This window comes from Bubalus bubalis, chromosome 3 (assembly GCF_019923935.1).
Source record: "Bubalus bubalis isolate 160015118507 breed Murrah chromosome 3, NDDB_SH_1, whole genome shotgun sequence".
In the NCBI taxonomy this organism is placed as follows: Eukaryota; Metazoa; Chordata; class Mammalia; order Artiodactyla; family Bovidae; genus Bubalus; species Bubalus bubalis.
The window spans coordinates 9,578,225-9,604,233 of NC_059159.1; the positions used below are offsets into that span (position 1 = coordinate 9,578,225).

The 26,009-nt window shown below is 52.5% G+C and overlaps 1 protein-coding gene across 2 annotated transcripts in view; it reads right to left on the minus strand.

Annotated features, from left to right (window-relative positions):
- The window catches only part of DNAH17 (dynein axonemal heavy chain 17), a 99,284-nt gene that overhangs the window by 54,203 nt on the left and 19,072 nt on the right, over positions 1 to 26,009 (minus strand). For both annotated transcript variants that reach the window (XM_044938628.2, XM_044938627.2), the window contains exons 14-30: positions 25,224 to 25,370; positions 22,016 to 22,124; positions 21,594 to 21,697; positions 19,119 to 19,259; positions 17,610 to 17,753; positions 15,494 to 15,676; positions 12,489 to 12,743; positions 11,095 to 11,264; positions 10,351 to 10,573; positions 8,322 to 8,438; positions 8,123 to 8,209; positions 7,558 to 7,710; positions 4,525 to 4,773; positions 2,685 to 2,807; positions 1,386 to 1,733; positions 1,194 to 1,285; positions 661 to 787 (exon numbers count right to left, since the gene is read on the minus strand). In XM_044938628.2, the coding sequence (XP_044794563.2) occupies positions 661 to 787; positions 1,194 to 1,285; positions 1,386 to 1,733; positions 2,685 to 2,807; positions 4,525 to 4,773; positions 7,558 to 7,710; positions 8,123 to 8,209; positions 8,322 to 8,438; positions 10,351 to 10,573; positions 11,095 to 11,264; positions 12,489 to 12,743; positions 15,494 to 15,676; positions 17,610 to 17,753; positions 19,119 to 19,259; positions 21,594 to 21,697; positions 22,016 to 22,124; positions 25,224 to 25,370 (2,772 nt within the window). The remainder of the gene's footprint in view (positions 1 to 660; positions 788 to 1,193; positions 1,286 to 1,385; positions 1,734 to 2,684; positions 2,808 to 4,524; positions 4,774 to 7,557; positions 7,711 to 8,122; positions 8,210 to 8,321; positions 8,439 to 10,350; positions 10,574 to 11,094; positions 11,265 to 12,488; positions 12,744 to 15,493; positions 15,677 to 17,609; positions 17,754 to 19,118; positions 19,260 to 21,593; positions 21,698 to 22,015; positions 22,125 to 25,223; positions 25,371 to 26,009) is intronic.

Below are 26,009 nucleotides of genomic sequence, written 5' to 3' on the forward strand. Positions count from 1 at the left end.
GGAGGGGGAGGACGTTGGATTTTGCAACCCAGGGGCTCGCAGGTGGATGCCCATGGCCTGGGTCTCCCTTGGGTGGTCTTAAGCATCATTTTTTTAAAGTTATTTTCCCCCCTCCCTGACCCCCCGCCTCTGGGATGCTGATTAAACACACTTCACCAACAAAGGAAACAGCAAACGCTGCTTGGCAGAATCTGCTGAATGTCTGTTTCTTATCTTCCCTGAGAAGGTTCTGTCCCAGGGGGCACGGGGCCTATGCCCCTAAGTCAGATGCTCAGAACCTAAACCGTGGGCCGCCCTGGGGCTCCCATACCGTGCATCTGCAACCCCATGATTAGAATAAAACACGGTCCCCTCCCTTTGCCCGGATGCTCGCCCTTCTCTCTTTTAGAAGAAGAGCTTCGCGGGACCTTTTCCTCCCGGTGTCTGGGGTTTGGCAGGATGAGCAGCTTGTGTCTTAGAAACGGGCATCTCACCCATTTTCCAGAGCACAATGATGGAGCTCAGGGCAGGAAGGGCGGGCTCTGAGAGCGGTCCCGGGTCCTGTCACGGCCTGGCCCCTGGGCGGTTTCTGGTGTGGACCACCTCTCGGACACCACAACATCCTGGGGCCACCCGGACATGGGGCCTGGTGCGCCTTTGGATCATCAGGGGCCCGCCTACCTCCACGGGGTCATTTCCATTGGAAAGAATGTCCAGGAGGTCAGCTGAAGAGACAAAGTAGAACCTAGGGAAAGCCAGTCTTTTCGTCTCTAAATATTCGGCCAAGGCCTTTTCGCACACAGCCAACCTGGAGGCAGGGAATGAGGCTGCTGAGTCCTGCTTGACAGAAGGTCTCTGCCAGCCCATCCTTCCACGCACTGGACAGACGACCCTGGAGACGCCCAGGCCATTCCCAGCCCCAGTTTGATTCAAATCTTCCAAGTGGACACGCTCTTTCTCAGCCAGCTCCCACACTTGTGGACGTCCCCAGGCAGGAGGGGCTACAGGTGAATCTCTGCCATCGTGGCTTCCTCTGAGGCCGAAGGCAGGCTCTGTGGCTAGGGTGGCAGGAAGTGGCAGGTACTTCCAGGGAGGGGATGTGTTAACCCACAACCTGGGGGTTTCCTGGCCTGGCCAGTGGGGTAGCGGGGGAGGCGCATGACTCGGGTTTCTGCCACAGTGAAGCCCCTCGTCTGGACAGGTGTGGGACCCACCTCTTCTTCAGGTCCTCAAGTTTGTCATAGAGGCCTGGTTTGTTGGTGGCTTCAACCACATTGGGTGTTTTCACCGCGTCTTCCATCAGGGCCTGGGAGGAGAAAGGGACCGCCATGGCATCACAAGCCCTGTTTGCACCAAGGGAGCCATTTCCAAAAGTGCCCAGGCAGGAGCCAGAGAGCTGTGCTCACCTTGAACTCGATGTCGATGTCATCAAAGCGCTTGGAATCCTCTGGCAGCTGGGCCCGGATATCTTCGGAACCAATGAAAATGCTCTCCAGGTGGCTCCAGGTTCTCTGGACCTCGAACCAGATGGAGATGACCGAGTCCGCCGTGGACAGCTTCTGCTGCCAGCTGGTCACCTCCTTCAGGAAGTGGGACAGGTACTTGGACATCATCAGGTTCTGAAGCTGCACCTGGTTGTCCTCCAGCGTCTCCACCAGCACCTCGTCTGACTTGAGCATCATGGTGCCCGTCCGTGGGTGTGGCTCGTGCTCAAACTCCATGGTGGACCACGTGCTGTCCAGGGCTTTCAGCACCTTTCGGAGGAACAGGAACAGGGTCAGCAAGAGTCTGGCAAGAATCACTGAAGAGGACCCAGAGTTTCTTGGGACGTGGAAGGAGGTCCTGCTGTCAGAAACCCAATATGTTCATGCCAACATTATTCACAGAGGCCAACAGATGGAAGCAACCCCAATGTCCCTCGGTGGGTGAATGGGTGGACAAAATGTGGAGAATTCATATAATGAAATATTATTTGGCTATAAAAAAATGAAGTATGGACACATGCTACAACATGAAGGAAACTTAAAAACATGCTCAGTGAAAGAAGTCAGACACAAAAGCTGACATTATATGTTTACACGTATATGAAATGCACAGAAAAGGCAAACCTATAGAAGCAGTAGCTTAGAGCTGGGATGGGGGAGGTGTGAGAAGATGGGAGAAATTAGCTAAAGGGTCTGGGTTTCATCCCTTTCTGAGGAGATGAAAATGTCCTAAAATTGACGAATTCTAACATGTGATAGCTGCACGTTTCTGTAAATATGCTAAAAGCCATTGGACTGCACACTTTAAATGGGTGAATGGGTATGTGATTTATAGCTCAATAAAGCTGTTAAAAAAAGAAAGCAAGCCCAACTGTGACCATTCAAACTCAAAAAACAGATGAGGAGAGAGGTTTGAACTGCAAAGGAATCCTCCAGCATTTTCATATGTCCTGGAATGGCCCTAGGTACCAGTTGATGGCCAGCCCTCCTGACCACTGCCCACCCCGCCCTGGCCCCATTCAGCTTCTCAGAAGGCTGAGGCTGAGGCAGGACGGACCACAAACGAGGGTGCTTCATGGAAAGAGAGCAGAGTTCAGTCAGGTGTTAACTGGTGGTGCATTCGTGTCAACCCTACATCAGCACATTCGACAGGCGTCAGGCTGGTGGGTCGGTTTCGGCATCGTCCCGTATAAAATACACTTCACTGTCAACAAAGGATACCTTCTCCATCCCAGACTCCTTCACGGCCTTGTCGACAATGTTTCGGACCTCATCCTCGTATTTGTGCAGGTTCAGCTGGAGTAAATCTGCCAGGGTGGTCTCATCTGACATTTCAAATTTCACCTGCAGAGGAAAACAATAGGCACATTTCATATTCGGTCACATGTTCTCCAGTTGAGGGACACCTTTGTCCTTCACGTAGAGGCTGGCTAGGGAGGAACCCAGGCCACAAAGCGGGTGTTGGGAGCTCCGTGACTTGGGCAGACACTCCTCCAGGCCTCTCCTCCCTGTAAAACTGGTAGCAACAGAGCCCACCAGTAGTGGGTTGAAGAGTGTCCTCGCAAACGCATGTTCATCTGGACTTCAGAATGTGACTTTACTCAGAAATAGAGTCTTTGCAGCTGTTAAGGATCTTGAGATGAAATCATCTCGGGTCAATTGCACAGAACCTAAACCTGATGGCAGGTGTTTTCATCACAGAAAGGAGAGGGACGTTTGAAATGCAGAGGAGGCCACGTGACCGCGGAGGCAAGGATGCGTCAGATGTGGCCACAAGCCAAGAGCCGCCTGGGACCACTGGAAGCTGGGAGAGGCAGGGGAGGGTCCTCCCCTAGATGTTGGAGGGATCATGGCTGTACTGACTCCTTGACTTCCAGTTTCTGGCCTCCAGGGCCACCAAAGAATACATTTCTGTGGTTTCAAGACCCCCATCGTGTGGGGCTTTGTGACCGCAGCTGCAGGACCCGATCCATCTGGGGAAGCTGCCGTGTTACTAACAGGTGTGGCTGCGTTACAGGTACTGTTACTCTGGTAACAATAGCAGGTATTTGCTTGGTGTCACCCAGTCTTCAAATCTTTCTCGCTGTCACATAGACATTTTCAAGCCTGGATTCCAAGCCTGCCACAAAAACTGGTTTGACCAACTGATGGAATTGAGTGTTTCTCAATCACGGTTGGGAAAATACCTGCCCAGGTCTCAACAAGTCCTCAGTGGTGCCCAATTCCTGGGACGTTTCTGTTGTTTGTCGATCACTGCCCAGGGGTCTCTCCCAGGCCCTGGATGGGGTACACGAGCCTGCTGGCCAGTGGCCTCAGTACTCGAGACAATCCCTTCTGCTCACCTGTTTCTCCCCTCCCCTCCCTAAGGTCCAGGCCACACCCCACGTGCTCCTGATGCTGGTCCCATGCTTCCCTAACCAGGGAAGTGGCTACTTCCTCTGCACTCCAAGAACTGCCGCTGAGCACCCAACTCGGCCTCCCAAACACCATGGCCTGTGTTCTTTCTTCCTCTACTGCCCCGAGAGCAGGGCCCGTGTCCTCAACCTCTCTGCTTCCTTGACATCTACGGGGGGCCTCTGCAGAGTAGCCGTTCCATAGAGTTTTGTTCAATGTTTGCTGACAGTGGGGATGGTCCTATTCACCTTCAGTGAGTGTCAAGGCCAGTGCCCCTCCCACTCCTCACTTGGGAACATCCCTGGGAAAATGCTAGGACCCTGTGCTCCTGGGGTACATGGGGGGACCCGGGACTATTCCTCCACCCCAAACTTTCTGAGCCCCGTGGACATTCACCGTTCATGCTACAACCAGTACTGGCTGCATAGTTTGCAGGGCCTGGTACAAAATGAAAATGAAGGGATCCCGTGTGCAAAAGTTATTAATTAAGGAAATCAAGGTGGCAACAGCAGAGCCTCTAACCCAGCTTGGGGCCACCCTGAGCCCGGAGCCCTGTGTGATGGCCTGGGGTGCGCATGCGTGAAGCCAGCTTTGCCAGCGTCAGCCCCCCACGCCCGCAGCGAGTTCCCGAGGAGCGTTGCCCTCCGTCCCTGCGTCAGTGTGGTACCTGGGTGGCCTGCATGAGCTGCTGCCAGTGGCGGTCCCGGATAGCGGGGTTCTGCAGCTCGCTCACAGCACGCAGGGACGTGATCATGTTCTTCACAGTGTTGTCCAGCCCCACGAAGGCATCCCAGCTCTTCATCTCCTTGTCCAGGGACCTCACGTCCTTGGCGAACTTCTTACAGTCTATGTCCATCTGCTCCACGTTGATGTTCTTCCACTTGGTGGTCTTCCAGTCGTCAATGCTGGTGTTGACCTGAGGTGGGAAAATGCCCACTGACTCCTCTACTGGGGACGGTTCAGGAAGGCACCTGTGCCACCTTCCTGGCATTGCTCTTGGACGGAACGATCCAATGAGGAGTCTCCAGCACTAAGGACAGATCTTGGTAAAGTGACCGGATACAGGGGGGCAAAAAGAACCCCAGTTCTACCATGACCAATTCAACTTAAAAGTCAGCAGTTAAGAGAGATTTTGGCAAAACATGGGCTTTGTCACTGCTCACCAGGATCTTGTTCTGTCCCATGTCTTGCTGAGGCCACGAAAGTTGCCCCAACCAATGGAATTAGGATGACACCTGTCACTTGGGGGCAGAGGCACTGAGTTGCCAACGCTGAGCCCACAGTTCCCTCTACCTGCCTCGGCAGTTGTGGACACACGCAATGAGCTGAGGGTTTGCCTGGAACCGGAGTGTGGACTTTGCATGAACGGAAACTACTTGTCTGTGGTTAACTACACAAAGATTTTGTGTTTTAGGGCTGTTTGTTACTGCAGAGTAACCTAGCTTACTTGTTGTTGTTTAGTCACTAAGTCTTGTCTGACTCTTTGCAACCCCAAAGACTAGCCCACCAGGCTCCGCCGTCCATGCAGTCTCCCAGGTAAGAATCCTGGAGTGGGTTGCCATTTACTTCTCCAGGCGATCTTCCCGATCCAGGGACTGAACCCAGGTCTCCCTCATTGGCAGGCGGATTCTTTACTACTGAGCCACCAGGGAAGCCCAACCTAGCTTACACTGACAAAGATACACCAGAGGAGATTCCACTCATAACAGGATGAAACAAGACACAGGAGGCACTGGGGGACCACCCTACCAAGAGTGGAGGTGGAAACCCAAGCAGCTCCAGTCTTGAATTCGGGGTGGGCTGAGAATGGCTTGGGAGTTGCATGGGAGTCCTCGAGAGGGCCAGAGGTTGCTGACAGGGGCTTGGGGCAGACCAGCCTGATCTTGGTAGACGTTCTTGACAGACATTGACCAACAGTTGGGGTGCTGACAAGAGACTGACTCTGCAAATCCCGAGACTTGAAGCATTAATCCCCACAGAAATCGATGGCCCTTTCTGGTTTAAGTTTAAGCTGCTTCTGTATCCTGTTATCGTAAAAGTACCCTGGCTCGTTTGTTTTGTCAATTTTTCTTGCAACACCCTGACCGGAAATGCTTATCGTTATCTCCTGGGAAAAGTAACCTGTGTTCTTGGGTCTGTGCTAAGTGGTATTTATCAGGGGACAGTGCAGCTTTCTGAGCTGACTCTACTTATTGTTCAGTCCTTGCCTGGAGAATCCCCGGGACAGAGGAGCCTGGTGGTCTGTGGGGTCGCACAGAGTCAGACACGACAGAAGCGACTTAGCAGCAGCATTGTTCAGTCAGGTCACTCGAGCACAAGACACTTGAATTCAGTGAATTGCAAAAAAAAAAAAAGTATCTAGAGGCTTGGATGGATTCTCTCCCTTTGGGGGTGGTTGTGATGGAGCCTGTGGCTCCAAAGATTCTCCCCCACTCCACCCTCTCTGAGAGATAGATTAAGCACAGTCAGGATACAGACATTTACATTATCTTACTAAGATGTAATCTAAACAACAACATACATGACAAGACAGGGCCTGCTCCTGAGCAGGGATGCCAGACACTGCTGCCAGGAGGGGAATCCTCCCCGGAGGAGCTCACAGGGTAGATTCAAGTCTACGTGTAGTCTGAGAGTTTTCTATCTGAAGAGAGGAGGATTTGACAGATTCTAAAGTTCATTCAAGAGCACAAAGAACTAACGCAGACTTAGAGAAGGAACTTAAGGTCACGGTGGGTGGGGAGGGAGGGATGCGTTGGGAGTTTGGGGTTGACAGGCACACACTGCTGTATTTAAGAGAGATAACCAGGGAGACCTCCCTGGCGTCCCAGTGATTGGGACTCCGTGCTTCCACTGCAGAGGGCACGGGTTCAATCCCTGGTCAGGGAACTAAGATCCTGCATGCCACACAGTATGGCCAAGAGATTAAAAAAAATTAAAATCAAGGCATTATCTATTTAAAAAAAAGACAGACAACCAGTAGGGACCTACTGTATAGCACAGGGAACTCCTCTCAATACTCTGTGATAACCTAAATGGGAAAAGAGTTTGAAAAGGAACAGATACATGTATATGCATAACTGAATCACTGTGCTGGACACCCGAGACACAGCACTGTTAACCAGCTATTCTCCAGTGAGGGCTTCATCAGTAGCACAGTGGTGAAGAACCCGCCTGCCAATGCAGGGGATGCAAGTCCAGTCCCTGGGTCGGGAAGATCCTTGGAGGACAGCATGGCAACCCACTCCAGTACTTTTGCCTGGAGAATGCCATGGATGGAGGAGCCTGGTGGCCTACAGTCCATGGGGTTGCAAAGAGTCAGACACGACTAAAGCAACTTTGCACGCATGCACACATACTGCCATAAGATAAAAAATAAAAAAAGAGAAGAACTGAAATATCTTTGGAAATAGAGGTGCCAAAAGGCGAGACCATGGGGAACTAACACGTGCCCATATGCTGTGGACACTGTCCTGACCCTGGGGTGGAGAGTGAGGCTTCCTACTCTTGTGTTTAAGAAGAGGGGCTAAAAAAAAAAAAAAAAGAAGAGGGGCTGCCTCCATCAACCATCAGAGGTGGGTGTCATAGGGGGATAATGGGAGCCGTGCCCTCTTGGTGCTAGGATGCTGCCCGTGGACCCCTCTCCCACCTCCCCCTCTTTCTGCCTGCCCTGCCCACCCCCCAAGCCAGAACGGCCCCTCACCATGATGATCATGTCCCAGAGCTCCTTCAGCAGGCGGACCTCTTTGTGACAAGCCTTAAGCTGCTTGTAGTCTGGGACGCTGACCTCGAACAGGCTCCCGGACTTGCACAGCGCCTCCATGATGCTCTCCATGGCCGCGATGCTCTTTTGTTGCTGCGGGCATGGGAGGAAGCCAGTGAGCGGGGTGCCTGTGCTCAGTGGAGCCTTCCCCGTCTGCCCCCACCCCGTCACGTCCCAGCGACCCTCAGAGCCGTCAGCGCACTGTACTCCGACCCCACGCACACGGGAAGGCAGCAGACTTTCTAGTTGGGGGAGCAGCGCCTTCCCATCCATCCCCCCAACCACCCCCGGCTTCTCTGATGGGGCCTGGAGGGGAGGCCCCATAGGATGGCTGAGCTTGCCTGTCTGTGCACACACACACACACACACACACACACACACACACGTATGCTCGGCCCCAAAGCTGGTCCCGTCGAGGCCGTGTTTCTGGGCTCATGAGAATGACAGCTTGAGAAAAGATGGGTCCCCAGAGTTACCACCCCATCTCCTCCTTGAGCAAAAATACCTTACTGAGGGACTTGTAGGGGTCGGGGTCGCTGAAGCTGAACGGGGCTTCTTGCCTGAACCTCTCTCTGAACTCATGCTGCTTGAGCTGCGGGAGGACCACGTGAGACGCTCAGGCCCCCCGCCCCAGGGCCCGGCCATGGTGGGAGCTGCAGCCCGGCCCCACCCCGCACCCCCACCCCCCCGCCAGGCCACCGTACCTCGAACTGCTGGCACTTCCGCCTCAGGATGCTGACCTCGTTGGCCTGCAGGGGCGACACGTTCTGCTTCACCTGGATGGCCAGCTTCTTGGTGTTTGTCCACTGCTCCGGCAGTTCCTGTGCAGGTAAAGGCCAAGGACCACTCCCTTTTCTGCTCTTTTTAAAAATTTTTCTAGTGTGAGATCATTACGGACTCACGGGGAGCTGCAAAAATATCACAGGGAGGGACTTCCCTGGTGGTCCAGTGGCTAAGACTCTGTGACCCCAAGGCAGGGTGCCGGGGTGTGATCCCTGGTCAGGGAACTAGATCCCACGAGCCGCAACCAAAGACACTGTGTGCTGCAACTAAGACCCAGTGCAGGCAAATAAATCAATAGAGAAGTATTGAAAAAAAAAAAAAACCAGCACAGAGAGTCCTGTGTGCCTCCCCGCAGCCTTCTGCAGCGCTGGCATCTTATACAACTGAGGCTCGATGGCCAAGCCCACATTGGACCCTGGGGTGTTTCTGTTAACAGATGACGGAACTTGTCGGGTTTTACCCTGTTTTAAGCTCAGTCTACGTGTGCGTGTGTTGTATGTGCGCGTGTGAGTGCATGTGTTGCAGGCAGGTGTAGCCCCAGGCACTTCTGTCTCATGTACAGGTTCCCATAACCCCCACCACAATCCACATACCTCGCTGTTCGTCATTGCCAGGGAACCGTCCTGCATCAGCTCTTTGCATCCGCACCCACCCTGCATCCCCAGCCTGGGCAGCCACTAACCTGTCTTCTCTTCCTGTAGTTTTGTCGTTTCAAGAATGACTTTATGGGGAGGGAGGTGGGAGAGGGGTTTAGGATGGGGAACACACGTACACCCGTGGTGGACTCATGTCAATGTATGGCAAAACCACTACAATATTGTAAAGTAATTAGCCTCCAATTAAAATATATATATATATATAAAAGAATGACTTTAGCAATCAGATGAAGTTTTGTATTTCCAAGTTCTCCACACTTGAGCAAATATTGTACTTGCCGTAAAATATTTTAAAGACAAAAATCCCAGCCCCTAATCTCTTTGCCCACAGATAGGTATTGTCTCTTTCTTCTACAATTAACTAACAGTCTTTGTTGGCGGTGGCATGCCTCAAACATTTATCAGGATTTTTACCACCCCACTTGCCCTGTCCACCGCCCCAGAGCTCCTGGGCCTGGCCACACACACTTCTAATCCTGGTCCTTACTGAGCCCTGGGCAGGGGGAAAAGGGGCCAAACGTGACGTGCTCTAAACCAGGGCCTGGGCAGCGCGAGAGGTCACCCCAGCCACCCACACCACCCTGTCGCTCCCTCTGCTGGGGGTCTTGGGCACTGGCTGGCATCCATGTCTCCCAGCACAGGGTGTCAGGCCTGTGTGACCAGATACAGAGTCAGGGCAGAGAAAGGGAGCGGGTAGAGGCAGCCAGGCCTGGGAGGAGACAAAGCTCGGGGGATGGCTTGACCCTGCCTGCAGGACCCATCTCCTCCGTCCCTCCCTCCCTCCACCCACCCCAGCCGCACACACAGATGCATTGGTACCAACACTGACATCCTGTGAATCAGCCATAAAGTGCTGGGCTTCTTCAAGTCCCTGCATCCCCTGCCGTGGCCCCTCTGCTCCACGGGCATGGAGCTGCCGGGGAGCCTTCTCCTCCAGGGAGCTGATCTCTCTCGCAGCCTCCCTGCTGGCCCCTAATCTTAGCAGGGTCTCTGCAGACCCTGTTCTCGGTCCACAGGCCCTCATGCCCAGGCTCCCACTGGGCTCAGGAGGCAGCATGGGACATGAAGGCATTTCTCATCCATTGAAACACCAACTAAATGCAGGGACTATTCCCCTCCCACCCCTGGGAGGCAATCTCCCTGTCCCCTCATCTCTGGAGAGCCTTGTCCTCCCACCCCACTGTTCCCCAAGGATCTCAGATCCCGCAAGTTCCGGGTCACAAGGGCCCGCCCTCCTCTGGCCCTGCCTCGCGGGGCTCCAGCTCCCCCGACGGGGCATCCCAGTCCCGTCTACCTGCAGCTTCACGTGCGTCTCCTCGGGCATCTCCTCCCCGTAGGACTTGAGTAGCTCGATGGTCTGCTTCAGAGGCTCAAACATGTTGTCCGTGGCCGTCTGCCTCTCCTTGACCTTCATCAGATGCCCCATCACTTCCACGAGGCCGTCATAATCCCCCTCCTTAACGGGCTTCGTTAAGCCCATCCTGGCAACTTTCATGAAGGCTTCCAGGTCCGCGAGGCTGGTGGGTGTGAGGCTGCATGTGATGGGCGCCCCCCCCAGGGGAGGGCCGAGTCCCTGTCTGGCACCCCATGTTTCACTAGCTCAATTGGTCGGGGAGTCCCGGGTAGGGTCACATCTCAGGGTGGCCTTTGCAGGGCCTCCTGGATGGAAGAGCGGGATTACATGTTCTCGGGGCTCCTGGTGACTCCCAGCCCACCATCGCCTGTAACTGCACAGGTACCACCCTCCAGTTTCATGCCAGGCTTCCCTGCCCAACTCAGGGCTCCTAAAGGAGCTTGTTGGTCAGACATGGTAAGTGCCCAGTAAAGAAGCAACGATCGAGGAACCAGGGTCCCCACTGCCCACCAGGTGACACCTTCCTGCTGGGACCCACCCTCTGTGGGGCCACTGGTCTCTAAACCTGACCTTCAGCTCCACACCCGGTTGGCTGGAGGCCCTAGCACAGGGCTCTCCGGGGTGTGGTCAGCGTCAGGCCAGTGGGGGTGGGGGTGGGCCCGGGGCAGCTGATCTGGCGCCCACCTGTTGATGACATGGTTGCTCAGGTGCCGCTTGAACATGAAGCTCCAGCGCTTGATGGTGTTGAGCAGGGCCTGCTTGAAGGGGCGGCAGTCACACTGCAGCCAGCCGTTGAACACCTTGGTGTTGTCGCACTTGGACACCTCCTCGTACAGCTTCTCGTAGGAGTCGATCTGGGAGGCAAGGACCCGCTCAGCTGTTGGGCTGCTGTGGTGGGGCCAGCACAGCGCATGGGAGCAGGGGAGGCCCTCGCAATGCGCTCCTTTCCTTCTCCCAGCCCCAGCTGGTAGCCCCTGCAGCCCAGAAGACTATTGCCGAACACGGATATAAGCTGTCAGAAAGGGACATCACCGGGTGAGGCCAGCAGGGCTTCTGAAGGAGGGTATGACTAAAGTTCCGAAGGGTGCAAGGGGTCCTGGGCGCCACGGGGCACCCTTAACTCCACCAGCTTTGTGCTGCTGCCTGTCCTCGAGGCTTTCAAGATCGGCAGCCAGCTGTCCCCACCCCGTTGTAGGAGAGACTGTGTCCCCTACCCTGAGCATCTCCCCTGTGGCTGGGCCACCCTCACCAAGCTTCAGGAAAAGACATGAAGGTCTGTAAACTCATTACGTTTTCTTGTGTTCATATATATATATATATATATATTTTGGCCACTCCATGCATTTTGAGGGATTTTAGTTCCCTGACCTGGGGGTAAACCCAGAAAGAGTCGAGTCCTAACTGCTGGACCACCAGGAAATTCCCATCATGCTCTACATTCCTGATGCTTTGGCATTGGTGGCCTTGCTGACCCTGGAGGGACAAGCCCGGCCCTCCTCACAGGCTGGCTCATTCCTAGAGATAGCAGACAATCCTCCCCCGCCGCAGGACAGCGTTGTTTCATGTGCAAACAACGAACCAGAGTCTGCACCCCGATTTTTACCACCCGCTCTCACATTTTAGGCCACTGTCCACCTGCTCAGGTATCACCCAGGGGGCCAGGTACCTGACAACCTGAGACAGCCCATACACCCCCGAGTCACTGAAATGATTCAAACTAGCCCATCCGAAGCCAGCTTGCCCTGCCTTGCTTGTTCCTTCCCACGAGGACCCTAGCGCGAGTTCTCGGTAACGCTTTCCCCTCATTCTCTGTCTCCTGACACTGGTACCCTGCTGGCGACACCCATGGCCTGGAGTGCCCCCTCCTCTTGGGAGCCGTGGGTCACAAACTCTCTTTTCATGGTGGCTGTCTGCTGGTCTGTTGGTCTCTCCATACTTGAATAATAATAAAACCTACGTTTAAAAAAAAGTTCACCCGCGTTTTCAGTCAAACCCAGTGCCCCTCCACAGCAGTGGGGGCGGGGAGGGCGTGGTTGATTCCAGGAGCAAGAAAACCGGTGGGCAAGGTCCACACACACCTGCTGCTGGAACTGGGCGAGGGTGGGCGGTGTCTTGGGGAGGGTCTCCTCGGGTTGGCTGTCTAAGTCCTCCCGGCTGATGGCACGCCCGTAAGTGAGGAAGTTCTTCATGAACTCCTGTGGGTCGTCCGTCCACAGGTAGGAGTAGCGCTCAAAGGAGTCCTGGTACTCCTCGGCCTCCTTCATGGCGCTGATGACCAGGTTGGAAATCTCCTCCCGCATCTCTATGAGGTCCGTCATGTCTTCCAGGTCAGTCTGCAGGCGGGCAGGAGGGGAACAGACGGGTGAGGGCTTCGCCCCGTGGGCCCCCTGACCTGGAGAGTGGCTCCCTGTTGGGTCAAGTGTTGCTAACCTCCTGAGATGAGAGGAGGGGACACATTCCCATTGGCGATGTTCTCCCATGTGAAGGTACGCCGGATGTGACTTTTTGCCTGGTAGACCCCAGGACGACTCACGCATAGCTTCATTCATTTAGCAGTTACTCACTTGCTGTGTACACGCGGTGGGAGGGGGCACTGGGAGTGTGGACAGGGCTCACGGGGATGTGGACAGTCCTGGACTGGGGTCACAAGTTTATCAGTAAATAAAAAACTGAGTCATCATGACTCTCATCCTTGTATTCAGGTGTAGCAGGGAGGAGGTTAGGGGACACCCCCTGAGAAGTGATCGTTGGTCTGGGAGCTGATAGACGGGAGGTGAAGAGCCAGAGAAACAGCAAAGGGCCTGCGCTGAGAGGAGGCACATATCTGAGGACCTGAGTGGAGACCACATGGACGGCTGCAGCAGGAGCACCGGAGGCCCTGGCTGGACAGGCCTTTTGCATTTCAAGAGACAGAAAATGCAATCCAAATTGGTCTTAGCGAAACGGTAGCGATTGGCTCCCATAACTGGAAAATCTCAAGGTGGAGGGTGTGTATGAAACATGTTTTTTGAAGTTTCTGTATCTTAACAAGTATTCTTGCCTAGAGAACCCCATGGACAGAGGCGCCTGGGAGGCAGCAGTCCATAGGGCCACACAGAGTCGGACACGACTGAAATGACTATACAGCAGCGGTAAGAAGTTTTGGCATCTTAAAAAATCTTGCTGAGAATTCCCTGGCAGTCCAGTGGTTAAGGGCTCAGCACTCTCACTGTTGCAGGCCCGGGTTCGATCCCTGGTCAGGGAACTAAAAATCCCACAAGCTGCCTGATGTGGTGCAAAAGAAGAAAAAAAAAAAGTCTTGCTGGCTGGGGAGAGACTGTCCCCCTGCAGGGCCAGCCACTTCTAAGTAGCAAAGGGCTGGGATGGGGGCATGCCTTGTGCAAGCCAGACAAACGCCCAATCACCTCCTTTATCTAGCCATCCACATATCCCAAGCCCATGTTTCCCCTACTCTCTTACCCCAGCGCCAGGTACCAGATAACCGGAGATGACCCCGGGGCCCATCCGGAGCAGTTTCGCCAGCCCTACCAGCCTCTGGCTTGGGCTTCCCTCCATCCTTCTCCTGCCTCCTGACCAAACCTGCTGCTCCCCACTTCGCCCCTGAATGGCTGACCGCGCCTCTCCTTTCTTGGGGAGCTGTGAGCAACATTACGTTTTCTAACAGTGGCACTGACCTCTCTCTGTAGTCACTCAGTTGCCTCGATAAATTAAAATCTTGCAAATGAGACCAGGGCAGGGTGTGCACAGCCTGGGGTGTGGCCGGGTCACCGGGACCCTTACTCTGCCTTGCTCTGTTCTGCTGCATCACGTGAGGACCCCAGGGCGGGTGGAGGAGCCCCAAACGTGCGGCCCTTCAGATTCTAGAGCCACATGTCAGGCTGCAGCTCTCATCAGCCTGTGTTGGGTCCCACACGTCTGTGCCTGAGTGGATCGCTGGTGGTGTGGTTCACTCTGTGCTAAGCTCCAGAGCAGCTCACCGTGTGCACTTGGGCCTGGAACACTACCTCTGTGTGGCTCAGGAATCCTCAAATCGTTCTCTCTGCCTGGGAATCTCCTCCCGTCCTGCTCAACTCAGAATGCAGGTCAGCTGCTCTGGGGAGCTGTGCTTAACCTGGCCAGGTATTTCCTCCTGTCCTCACATCACTACACCTACCTGTCCCTAACAGCACAGAGCATCTTGCTGGAAATGTTTGTTATTACAAATAATACACACCCATCATCAAGAAGTTCAAACAAGGCAGAGCATATGAAACAAAAAGCCCCCTTTATGTCCCCTGTCCCCCCGCCTCCCTCGCCCCCATCCTGTCTCCCAGAAGTGAGCACTCTTGACAGTTTGGAGTATGTCTTCAGGAAGACAGGCTTTTGTTTGCTTAAATGAATGAAATCACATTCTAAACATAGTTCCGCAGCTTGATAAACACTTGATAACACATCACGAGCCTCCTTCCATTCCAGGCTCCCTTTTGTGACTCATTTAGATGCCTTTGTCTAGATAGGCCTGAAGCTACTGAAGGACTCCTGTATTTGATGGCCATTTAGGTCTTTTCCAATGTTTGTTTAACTGCCCCACAAACCATGCTCCAACAAGCACACCTTCTCAGACCTCCCCCTTCAGGGAGGCTGAATTTCCCCCACCTTTACATCCCCAGGATCTGATCTGTGTTTTAGGTCGTGGGTGGGTATTTAATGCATTCAGAGCAAATGGGTGTGGGAGCCAGTGGAAGGCACATTTGTCAAAGAGCCTGCATGCTCAGAGGATCAGACTGTAAATTACGGGAGGGAGGGAAACGGCAGGAAGTGGGGCGGGAAAGCACACTCGGCATCTTGCTGTGGGTGGGGAGTTGCTGAGGGAATGAAAACCAGGTCGACCAAGGACAGGTCCACTCTGGCGAGAGAAATCCGGGCCACCACCCCCAGGGAGCCTGGTAGAACAGACGCCCCTGGGCTCCTCATCACACACGGGACCACCACCATGAAACACACACACACGACCAAGCGCTGCCGCATCAGTAAGGCGATTCTGACCCCGGGTAGCAGTTGGTGGCAGGGAAAGTGGTGGGGCCGTAACCAAGCCCAGACTGACCTTATAGTGCATCCTGCCCTTGGCCAGTCTGGGGATGAGCTTGGCTGCATTGTAGATGTCAGTGACCAGGCTCCCGATCAGCGCCAGGAAGCCTCGGTCCCCGCCCACTTCCAGGGATGGATTGAAGACCAGCCCATCGTCCTCCAGCTCCATGCGGACCTCGAACAGCGGCGCGACGCTCTCCTAAAACAGGGTGTTATGGGGTCAAGGCCCTGCCCTTGGCTAACCGTTCTCAATGCCTGATGTTCACCCAGGCACCAAACGAGGTCTAGGGCTGGCTTCTTCTGGCTGGGACTGCTACCGAGAGCACACTCCCCACCAAGGGCCCATGAGCAAGAACTGTGCGGCCCAATGCAGCACCACCAGGCCAAACGCAGGCTGGGTGTCCAAGCCAGACGGAGCAGCAATGACTGAGTGCTTAGGAGACCCACTACCTGCGTTCAAGCCCATATCTGCTACTGACCAGCTGCGTGGTCTCAGGCGAGAACCTCGATATCGTTTCCCCAGATATATAAAATGAGCAGGCTTGTTTCATAGAACAGAAGCAATTGTTGTCCCCATCTCTTTGGGTTACTGTGGGGATTAGATGGATAGTTAACATACAGAGCATGTGGGGCAGGGGCGGGGGGCATCCCAGCCAGGCAGGATGGCCTCTGCTGAGCTCCAGAAAGGACAAGCCTCACGTTCCACAGAGGTCCTGCTTACAAAGTGGGCACACCGTGACCCTGTCTGTTCCTGGATCCTCCTTGTGAGGTTGCAGATCCTAGGTGTGGTCTTGGGTGACAGAGGACAGATGGAGCCCACCCAATGCACCAATAAATCTCAAGAGTGCAAGCTGAGGCCCACGGGTGCTTGGGTCCTGCTCCACGGCCACTAACCTTCCTCCAAACGTAGTCCACACTGGCCCTGCGGTGGCCAGCTCAAGAGCACCCTGGCCCTATGACTGGGGGAGACTCTGCACTAGTGCCTGAGTGAGCTAAGTGGGAGAGGTCAGCTGTCATGAACTCAGCTGAGCAGACTTTTCTTGAGCCTCTGTCTCGGGGGGGGGCCACTCCTGCTGATTGGCCGCTTGCAATACAGAGCCTCCCTGGGAATTTTTAGGAAGGACACTGTGTTATCAGGGCCTCATCAACCATTTGACTGTGACTGCTCTCTTTGTAGGGATAAATACTACACATTAGCTACCTTCGTTGCTGATATTGCATTGCTATACCTTGCTTGCTGAGTCTTTGCTGTTGTTTAGTCACTAAGTCATGTCTGACTCATTTGTGACCCCATGGACTGTAGCCCTCCAGGCTCCTCTCTGTCCATGGGATTTCCCAGGCAAGGATACTGGAGTGGGTTGCCATTTCCTTCTCCAAGGGATCTTCCCCACCCAGGAATTGAACCCACATCTCCTGCATTGGCAGACAGATTCTTTACCACTGAGCCACCAGAGAAGCCCTTGGTGAGCCGTACAGCTAGTAATGCCATCTACTTTCACCAACAGACTCTGGGGTCTGTTGATAATCTGGCGACAACTGCCCTCTGCACCTGTGTTGGGGTGTCTCACTGTGGTGCCCACCACCCTCTCCTGAGAGTGAGCTGAGTGGGCTTGGTCTCTGATCTTGCCCTCCTGGGCAGTATCCAAAGTCACTTGGGAGCCCCTGTAGTGAAAAAGACACAGGCAGGGCACAGCTCAGGGAGAACAGGCCAGGATGCAATTAACCAGAAAACCCACTCTGCTGACCTGGTTTAAGCTTCTGCTCAATTTGGCAGAGGGTGGAGAGGGTAGGATGATGCTGCCAACAGGAGGGCACATCCCACCCCCAGTCTACTGGAGGAGTGGCCAGAGGTGCCTGCTTTTCCTCACCCGACAGCAACACAGATCAGCTCGGCTCTGTGGCGGTGTGCTTAGCCCATTTATGCTGCAGCACATTCAGGGTGACCAGATGTCCCGGGGTGCAGGACTTTCAGATTTGAAATCAGGATAAGTTGGTCACCCTGGGCAGATTTTAATAAGTCTGTTCTTTCATCAGGAAACCACAGATTACAGATTCCAATGTAAACCTTATCTCATGTTTATAATACATATGTATGTGTACGCATGTACATAAATCTCACGCCTGTCACTTACATCTGCAACCATGTTGTCCATCAGGTAATTTAGAGACTTGCGAATGAACTGGTCAAATTCATTTAAGACCATGCTGTCAATGTAGTTGACGTAATCCTTCCAGGACTGGCTTGTCGTATCTGCTCTGAAGAGTTCTGCATTTTCCTGCAAACAGAACCACGTGGCTACTTGCTGTTTCACTGGGTCTACCCATTCCCTCTTTAATCCAACGACTTTCTGGACTACCCGTGTCCTCGCTCGCACACTCCACACCCAGAGGTCTGATTTTGGCTTCCTGAATGTGCCAGGCTCTTCCTAGGTCAGTGTCTTTGTCTAGGCTGCCCCTTCCCGTTCATGCCAGGTATGGCCTGCTTCTCCTTGACCCTCCTTGATCACCACCCCCATTCATCTCAGGTTTGGCTCCTGGCCTGCCCCCACCTGCGCTCCCTCTGGTGACCCATTATATGTGCGTGTGATGGCACAGATGACAATGCTGAATTATTGTTTGTCTTTGGTCTGTACCTCCCCTTGATGCCAAGCATCACGAGGACAGGAATTGACCGTCCTTCACACCATTATTCCTCCAGCACTAAGCTCAATGTATGGAGCAGAGCAGGAGCTGGTGGATGGATGGATGAGTGGGTGGGTGGGTGAATGAGTGGGTGAATGGTTGAATGGATGGGTTGATGGTTGAATGAGCGATGGATGGGTGAATGGTATATGGATGGGTGGATAGATGGTTGAATGGTTGGGTGGGTGGATAGATGAATCTATAAGACACTGAGAGTTACAAGGAAACACAAAGTTGAACATGACCCAGCCTGTACCCTCAGGCAGTTACATTCTAATAGGGAAGAGAAGACACAGGCTTAAATAGCTTCAGTGTAAGATAGAAAACAATGCTTCACAGGACTATTATGGGAGTCGAGGACTCTAGAAAACTTATGGGATGACAAAGCCCCTTCCTGACCCTGAGCCAGATTTCTCTCTCCCTTATTGTTTCCAATACATCTGGGAGTGTTAACAGGTTAATCAGTTAACTCTTTCAAGTAACTTTTTTGCCGTTTAACAAGTTAATTTACTGGGACCTTCTGGCACCAGGGCAAAGGAAGAAGAGCTGGAAACAAAGTATTTCTTGGCCTAGTCAAGTCACTCCACTTAGTAAGGACCTTCTGAGCAATGATTTGACCATAAGAACAGCTCAGCAGACCCTCCTCCTTCAAGGTGGCCTGCTGGTCCCAGATTCAGCTACCCCCAGGGACCCTGTAGAAACATGTCACTTGTCCACACCAATTTATGTAGGGGGAGGAGGCTCTGACATCCTTAGAGGAGGACAGACATGTGGCCAGAGGATCGGGCTTCCAGGTGAGCAATCAGCAGAGTCTGCTGTTATAAAATCAGACTCCTGGATTAAAGGTTGCAGACATCCGACGTTTTATGAAACCTCCAGCCCCCTCCCCACCCTGCTCCTTCCTCCCTGGCTACTGAAAGCACGTGGGCTCTCTAAGGCCTTCCTGGGCATCTCCTCACCGCGACCATGGCCTGGATCTTCAGGCCAGCATCCTTGACTGCAGTGTAACGCTTGTTGAGGTTGGCCACCCTCCCATCCAAGTCTAACAGGGCCTCTTTCTTGTTGTCCTTCCTTTCAAACATCGGGTTGGCTGACCAGTCCTGGAGGGAAAACATGAGCAGGAGAAAAGCGCCTGGAGAAAAAGCTTCCCGTCTCACTCCTTCCCAATACACCTTTAGGAGTAAGTGGCCCCGCCCCAGGTGGGCCTCAGAGAGGCTGAGGGACCGCCAAGCACTGTTAGACAGTCTTCAATGATGCGACTCAAAACTAACAGGGGCCTTGGGGGACCACAGAGAGACCCCTGGGCATTTCGCCCCATCAGGCCTGGAAGGAGCCGGCCTAGGGAAAGCCGTATCTGACCCTCTCTTCAGGAACCACCAGAGCTGGAGGTGAGGGGACACAGTGGCTGGATCCAGACATGTGTGAAGATGCTCAGTGTCCAGGACAAAAGGGACACAAGGGAGAGAACAGTGACTGGAGGAAGTGCCTGGGGACTGGGGAAATGCTACTGTTTTCAGACTGAAAGCTCCTTGGGAATCCAGGGAATATTAACAAAAGGAGACACACGTCTGGACACACGCTGGTGATGTGTCTGAGCCCTGATTACGACCAAGGACTATCCGCCTCCGGTCGGAGAGAACAGGGACAGCAAAGGGAAGTCGTACCACAGTCAAGTTTTTCAACGTCGTGGCTACGAGAAGGGGTGGCTGCAGCCTGAACTGTGTCTCCCGCCAGATTTATATGTTGAAGTCCTAATCTCTAACACTCAGGATGTTACTGCATTTGAGAGCAGGCCTTTAAACAGGTGATTCAGGTGAGGTCATTAAGACGGGTTTTAATCCAATACCACTGGTGTCCTTATAAGAGGAAATTAGAACACAGAGAAACTGTGGTGTTGAAGACTCTTGAGAGTCCCTTGGACTGCGAGGAGAACCAACCAGTCAATCCTCAAGGAAATCAGTCCTGAATATTCACTGGAAGGATTGATGCTGAAGCTGCAATACTTTGGCCACCAGATGCAAAGAGCTGACTCATTGGAAAAGACCCTGATGCTGGGAAAGATTGAGGGCAGGAGAAGGGGACGACAGAGGATGAGATGGTTGGATGGCATCAACCGACTCAATGGACATGAGTTTGAGCAAGCTCCAGGAGTTGGTGATGGACAGGGAAGCCTGGCGTGCTGCAGTCCGAGGGGTTACAAAGAATCAGACACAACTGAGCAACTGAACTGAAGAGGACACAGGGAGAAGCAGCCATCTACATGCCCAGGAGATAGGCCTCAGGAGGAACAGAACCTGCTAGCACCTTGACCTTGAACTTTGCACCTTCAGGACTGTGGGACAATACATTTCTGCTGTGTAAGCTGACCATTCTCTGGTCCTTTGCTATGGTGGCCAGAGCATATGAATATAGAGATCTTTCTAGATTACTGAAGGAAAAGAACCATATCAAAAAATCCTTTATTTGGACAAGCTAGGTGAGATCCAAAGAAAGAGCTTTCGACAAGCAAGGACTCAGAAAGCAGGTCATCAACACGACCTTTCTGAGGCAATGACTTGAGGAAATGGTCTGATCAAATGAAAATTGAATCAGAAAAATGTGGGGTGGGCAGTGGCTTTTGCCTACAATGTATTGCGTTACATCTAAGTGGATGGTGATGAAATGACTGTGAACTATAATGTAGGAAAGAGTTTCATACATAAGCCAAAGGTGTCTCAACACAGGTGAGATGCTTTCTAATGAACAGATTATGATGGCCTGCGGCTGGTGTCTGCAGATTCGGGCCTTGATAACAGACCATGTTGGGGAGGGGGTGCCAGGGAAGGCTGTCCCCCAGTTTTCTGGATCGGGCTTGAGAGAAAGGACCCGTGGTGCTCTTCATTGAATGATGAATGTGTTCCCAGCAGAGCTGAGTCTTAGCACCTCTTCCCTGACTACACCCTCATTCCTAGTATCCGCCTGGCAGAGGGCACGGCCCCCATATTCACTGAGCTCAACAGAACCAAATGGAATGGAACTCTGTAGAACGACCTGGGGCTTTTCTGCCCTGGAGCCACCCTGATGTCACCGTTCTGTGGCCCTGAGCCTCACCCAGCAGGTCCCTGCTGCCCTGGGCACTTTACGTGAGCATCTCCGAGGGGCCTGTTTCCTCAGGACTCTCTCCCAGGTTCCTATTTAAGCTCCACTCTGAGGCTTCCCAGGGGAACTAGTGGTAAAGAACCCACCTGCCAATGCAGGAGACATGAGACTCGGGTTTGATCCCTGGGTGGGGAAGACCCTTTGGAGGAGGGCACAACCATGCACTCCAGTATTCCTGCCTGGAGAATCCCACGCACAGAGGAGCCTGGTGGGCTATGGTCCACAGGGTCGCAGAGTCGGACACGGCTGAAGCGACTTAGCACGCACACGCACGCTGTGCTTTGCGGGTTACTCACCTTCATGGCCTGGGAAATCCCCTCTACGTTTTGCTTTGCTTTTTGTATTCTGTTCTGCAAGTTGTGCAGAATTTCTCGCATCTCTTGAATATATTCAAACACACCTGAGAGAGAAGCATGAAGGGATCTTACAAAAGGAAAGATTTAGCAAAGGCTGACTTGACAATCATTACTGTAACACAGCTCTGGGCAAGTCCCCCTGCCTCTCTGGAGCCTGAAGCAGAGAAAATGGTGGAGAACATCCAGAAAGGCAGCACTGAGGAGTAACACACACCGTTTGTCCCTTTGGAATCAGGACCTCCCCATCCCCAAGTGGGCAGATCACTGATTCCACAGAACTCCAGATGCCCAATGGGTTGGACCCCACCTCCGTCCCTCTCACCCAAGTTTAACTCAAAGGGAAGCAAATATTGCCTTCACACCTTCGCCATTCCAGAACAGTGTCGTCTCAGCATTCAATAATTTGACATCGATTGCTTCCAATTCTGACTTTATCAGTGGAAATTCTACGTCCTTCACAGTGGTCTTTATCTGCAAAACAAGGGCTACAGTTTCAGGGCATTTGTTCCAAATGCATGCAGATTTAAAATCGTCTCCTGGTAAGGGTGCTTATTACTCAATACCAACCAAACCAGCTACCATTAGTGTGATTTAACTGGGAATTATGTGCACAAAGTTCAGGAGATTCCAACTTTTAAAATTATTTTTTTTATCATCAAAGATTTATGTATATGCTTAACTCTGAATCACTTATGTTATGGGATAGAAAGAAGAGGAAATTCACTAATGCAAAAACAATGTGTATATAATCCAAAACTTAAAAAATTTGGCTTGTGCTCAGTTGCTTCAGTCATGTCCAACTCTTTATGACTCTCTGGACTGTAGCCCGCCACGCTCCTCTCTCCATGGGATTCTCCAGGCAAGAATACTGGAGTGGGTTGCCACGCCCTCCTCCAGGGGATCTTCCCAACCCAGGGATAGAACCCGAGTCTCCTACATTGTAGGCGGATTCTCTGCCACTCAGTCACCGGGGAAGCTTAGAATCATAAAAAAGGAAATCAGAGGAATACACACTGGTAACTGGGACATTTCTGGGGCATTTCTCAGAACATCGCCTGGGCCGTGATCTAAAGCTTGAAATGTGATTATACGGAGGAGGTCCAGGATCTGTGGAGAAGCTGTTCCACTAGTTAAAGCATCAGGGTGAACTGCAAGGGAGGGTCCACACAGGCTTGATCTGGGTCTGCCCCGAGCTAAGAAATTCATGTAATGCTTGAAAGCGTCAGTTCACAGAACAGACAAACAGATGGAGGGTGTACCCAGTTTTTTTAAATATAAATTATTCTTTTAAATAATAAGCACCATTTGTATGCTTCAGAATATTGTCCTATCTGGTAACATTTTGATTTACACGTAAGGTTCTCAAGGATAGGTCTATATAAAGTGAAGGATGTACATAGAAGTTAAATTGCATGTTAGATGCTATTTGCCTTTCACAATAACCCTTGACATATACTTAGTACTTTAAATGGAGCCCCCTCCCCACCTATGTCCTCCTTTTCAAACAATTAATCCCTAGAAAAGGTACAGTATGGGCAGAGAAATAAAGCTTAATGGCTATTACCAGTGGAGAGCAGATAGAAGTAAAAGAGAGCACGGACAGGATTATAAAGTGAGTCAATGTGAAATCTTGATTCCATTGATCAACCTTTGGATGTTAAACAGTTACACCAATAGCCCAGACAAGAGCTAAATATTATCACCCTTTTGTGATTGCCCAGAGTAAACAAAGCTCGCGGTGACAGGATCCACTCAGTATGCCCTGTTTAGTACTTTTCGACAGCTATGTTATAAATCCACACCTTTAGGGCATTTTTCCCAGACATCCCCCTCACCCCATCCCCAGCAGATTCTTTAAAGCTTCACCACCACCCTCCCTACTCTCGCCTAGCTCAGACATTAATGCCTGGGGTCTCTCTCGACAACAGAAATTGTGTTAAGAATAAGAAGTGCATTGAAAGGCAGTATCCCCAGCCTTTTCGGCACCAGGGACTGGTTTTGTGGAAGACGATCTTTCCACCAATGGGGAGACGGGAAGTGGTTTGGGGATGATTCAAGCACTTCACATTTACTGCGCACTTTATTTCTACTATTATTACATCAACTCCACCTCAGATCGTCAGGCATTAGATCCTGGAGGTTGGGGACCCCTGATCTAAGGGACCCAGGAGCATCACCAGAGAGGAGAGCCAGTATCAATAATAAGGATCATTGTAGACACTTAGCTCCAGGTCATAACATTGCCTAACATTTGTCCATTCTTGTCTAACATTTTTATTTGAACAATGTCATTCACTGCTGAAGCTAACATGCTTCCCCAGCATGTGCTTGGTTGGGGTTTGTTTGGAAATACAGAAGTGGAAGATAGTTTTCTGTTTTATTCTAATTAATATTTGTTGGATTTTTTGTTTGTTTCTGATTGCATCATTGTAAAAAAAAAAAAAAAAAAAAAAACAAACCCAAAGACTCTTGCACTAAAAGTAACCCATGAACATTTTTCCATGTGACTGCATCTCTAAGGCTTCCGTTTTTCCTAAATGCCATGGCTGGGGGCGCATTCTAGGGAATGGATGAACATGGCTTTCTTTGAGCTTGAAGGAAGTTGCTACTGGAGGGAGCTAATTCAAGGACATGCACTTAAGGCAGGCCCTGGGATTTCATGGTTCACAGGCCACTCTCAGGGCCTCTCTGGTCATCTGCTCCCTTCCTTCTGCAGCCCGAGTTTCTGCTCACTCTTGTTTCTCTGCTGCCCCAAGACTCCAGTGGTAAATGAGGCTGGGACCCAATCCTAAATTCCCAGGGTTCGGGCTTCCCGGCTGATCCAAGAATCTGCCTGCCAATGCAGCGGACACAGGTTTGATCCCGGTCAGGGAAGATCCCACATGCCGTGGGGCAACTGAGCCTGTGAGCCACAACTGGGGAGCCCACGTGCTGCACCTACTGAAGCCCACGGACCTAGAATCCACGCTCTGCAACAACAGAAGCCACCGCAACGAGCAGCCTGAACACCACAACCAGAGGAAGCGCGTGCACAACAAAGACCCCGCACAGCCAGAAATAAATAAATATTAAAAAAAACAAATTCCCAGGGTTCAAGGAGACAGAAACTCGCTGGCCCCTTTTGGATGAGGCATCTATGGTAGACTGAATAATGGCCCCCAAAGGTGGCCACTTCCTAATTCCCAAGACCTGGGATACTATGTCACATCGCCTTTGGCAAAAAAGAGGGTTTGCAGTGTGATTCAGTTAAGGACCTTGACGTCAGGTGGGCCCAACTGGATGGCAAGGTCCTTATAAGAGGGAGCCGATAAAAACAAATGAGAAGAAGGGAGTGTGACGACAGAAGCGGAGGTGCGGTGATCTGCGGGTGGTGTGACGTGGCCTCCAGCCCAGGAATGCACGACTCTAGGAGGTGGAAAAGGCAGGGACAGGGATTCACCCAGACGGAGGCTCCAGTCACTTTCACGGAAACATACTCCATTCTACTCCACATGGGGCTCGTACACCTTTGTCCTAAACGAAACCCCCCCCAAATGCGACGAACAAAAACCCAGTGTGGCACCAGCTCACCTCGTTGTACCAGCCGACGATGAGCTCCAAGTTGCCCACGAACTTCCGGAAGGTTTCGTACTGGGAGAACAGGTTCTCTGCGCTCGTGGGGATGTCCTTCTGGTGCTGGAAGTTCAGGTACTTGACCTCTCTCAGCACTGCCACCAACTGAGGCGAGTGAAGAGGACAGAAGCAGTCAGGTCTCACGGCACAGGGCTTGGCAGCATATGTGCAGGTCTGTCCCTGGGAGGCTTCTGCAGCCCCCAGGGGGAGCCGAGGGGGAGGCCCACCTGGGGCACAGGCTCTGCTGGCAGGATCAGGATGCTGCCTTCCTCCAGCTCAGTCCATGACCCCCTCACCTGCCCCCGCCTTTCTTTGAGGTACCGATCGCCACCTCCTCATGTGTGACCTGTTACGCTAGTTATTGCTCCATCCCCTCTCCTGGCCCTTCCACCACTGCCTGCCCCCCCAACCCCTGCCCTTCTCGCTCTGTAGGAGGCAAGCTCCAGAAGGACAGAGATCTTTGTTGGTTCGCTAATTTATCCCCAGCACTTACACAAAGTAAGTGCTTAGTAAATGTTTGTTGAATGAAAGAACGCATGTTAGTGGAAGAGACGGTTTCAGAGGGAAAGTCACATGTGGGGTCCCTGCCTTGCTGAAATCACTGTTGACTTCACGAGCAAGGCTGACACATTTGTGTGGGGCCGTGCTTGTGGAGGTCCAGGCTGGTCCCACTTCTGCCCTGGCACATGGCTAACCATCCGGTTTCAGCCCCAGATGGTGCGGATTCCCTCCAGCATCCCCAGT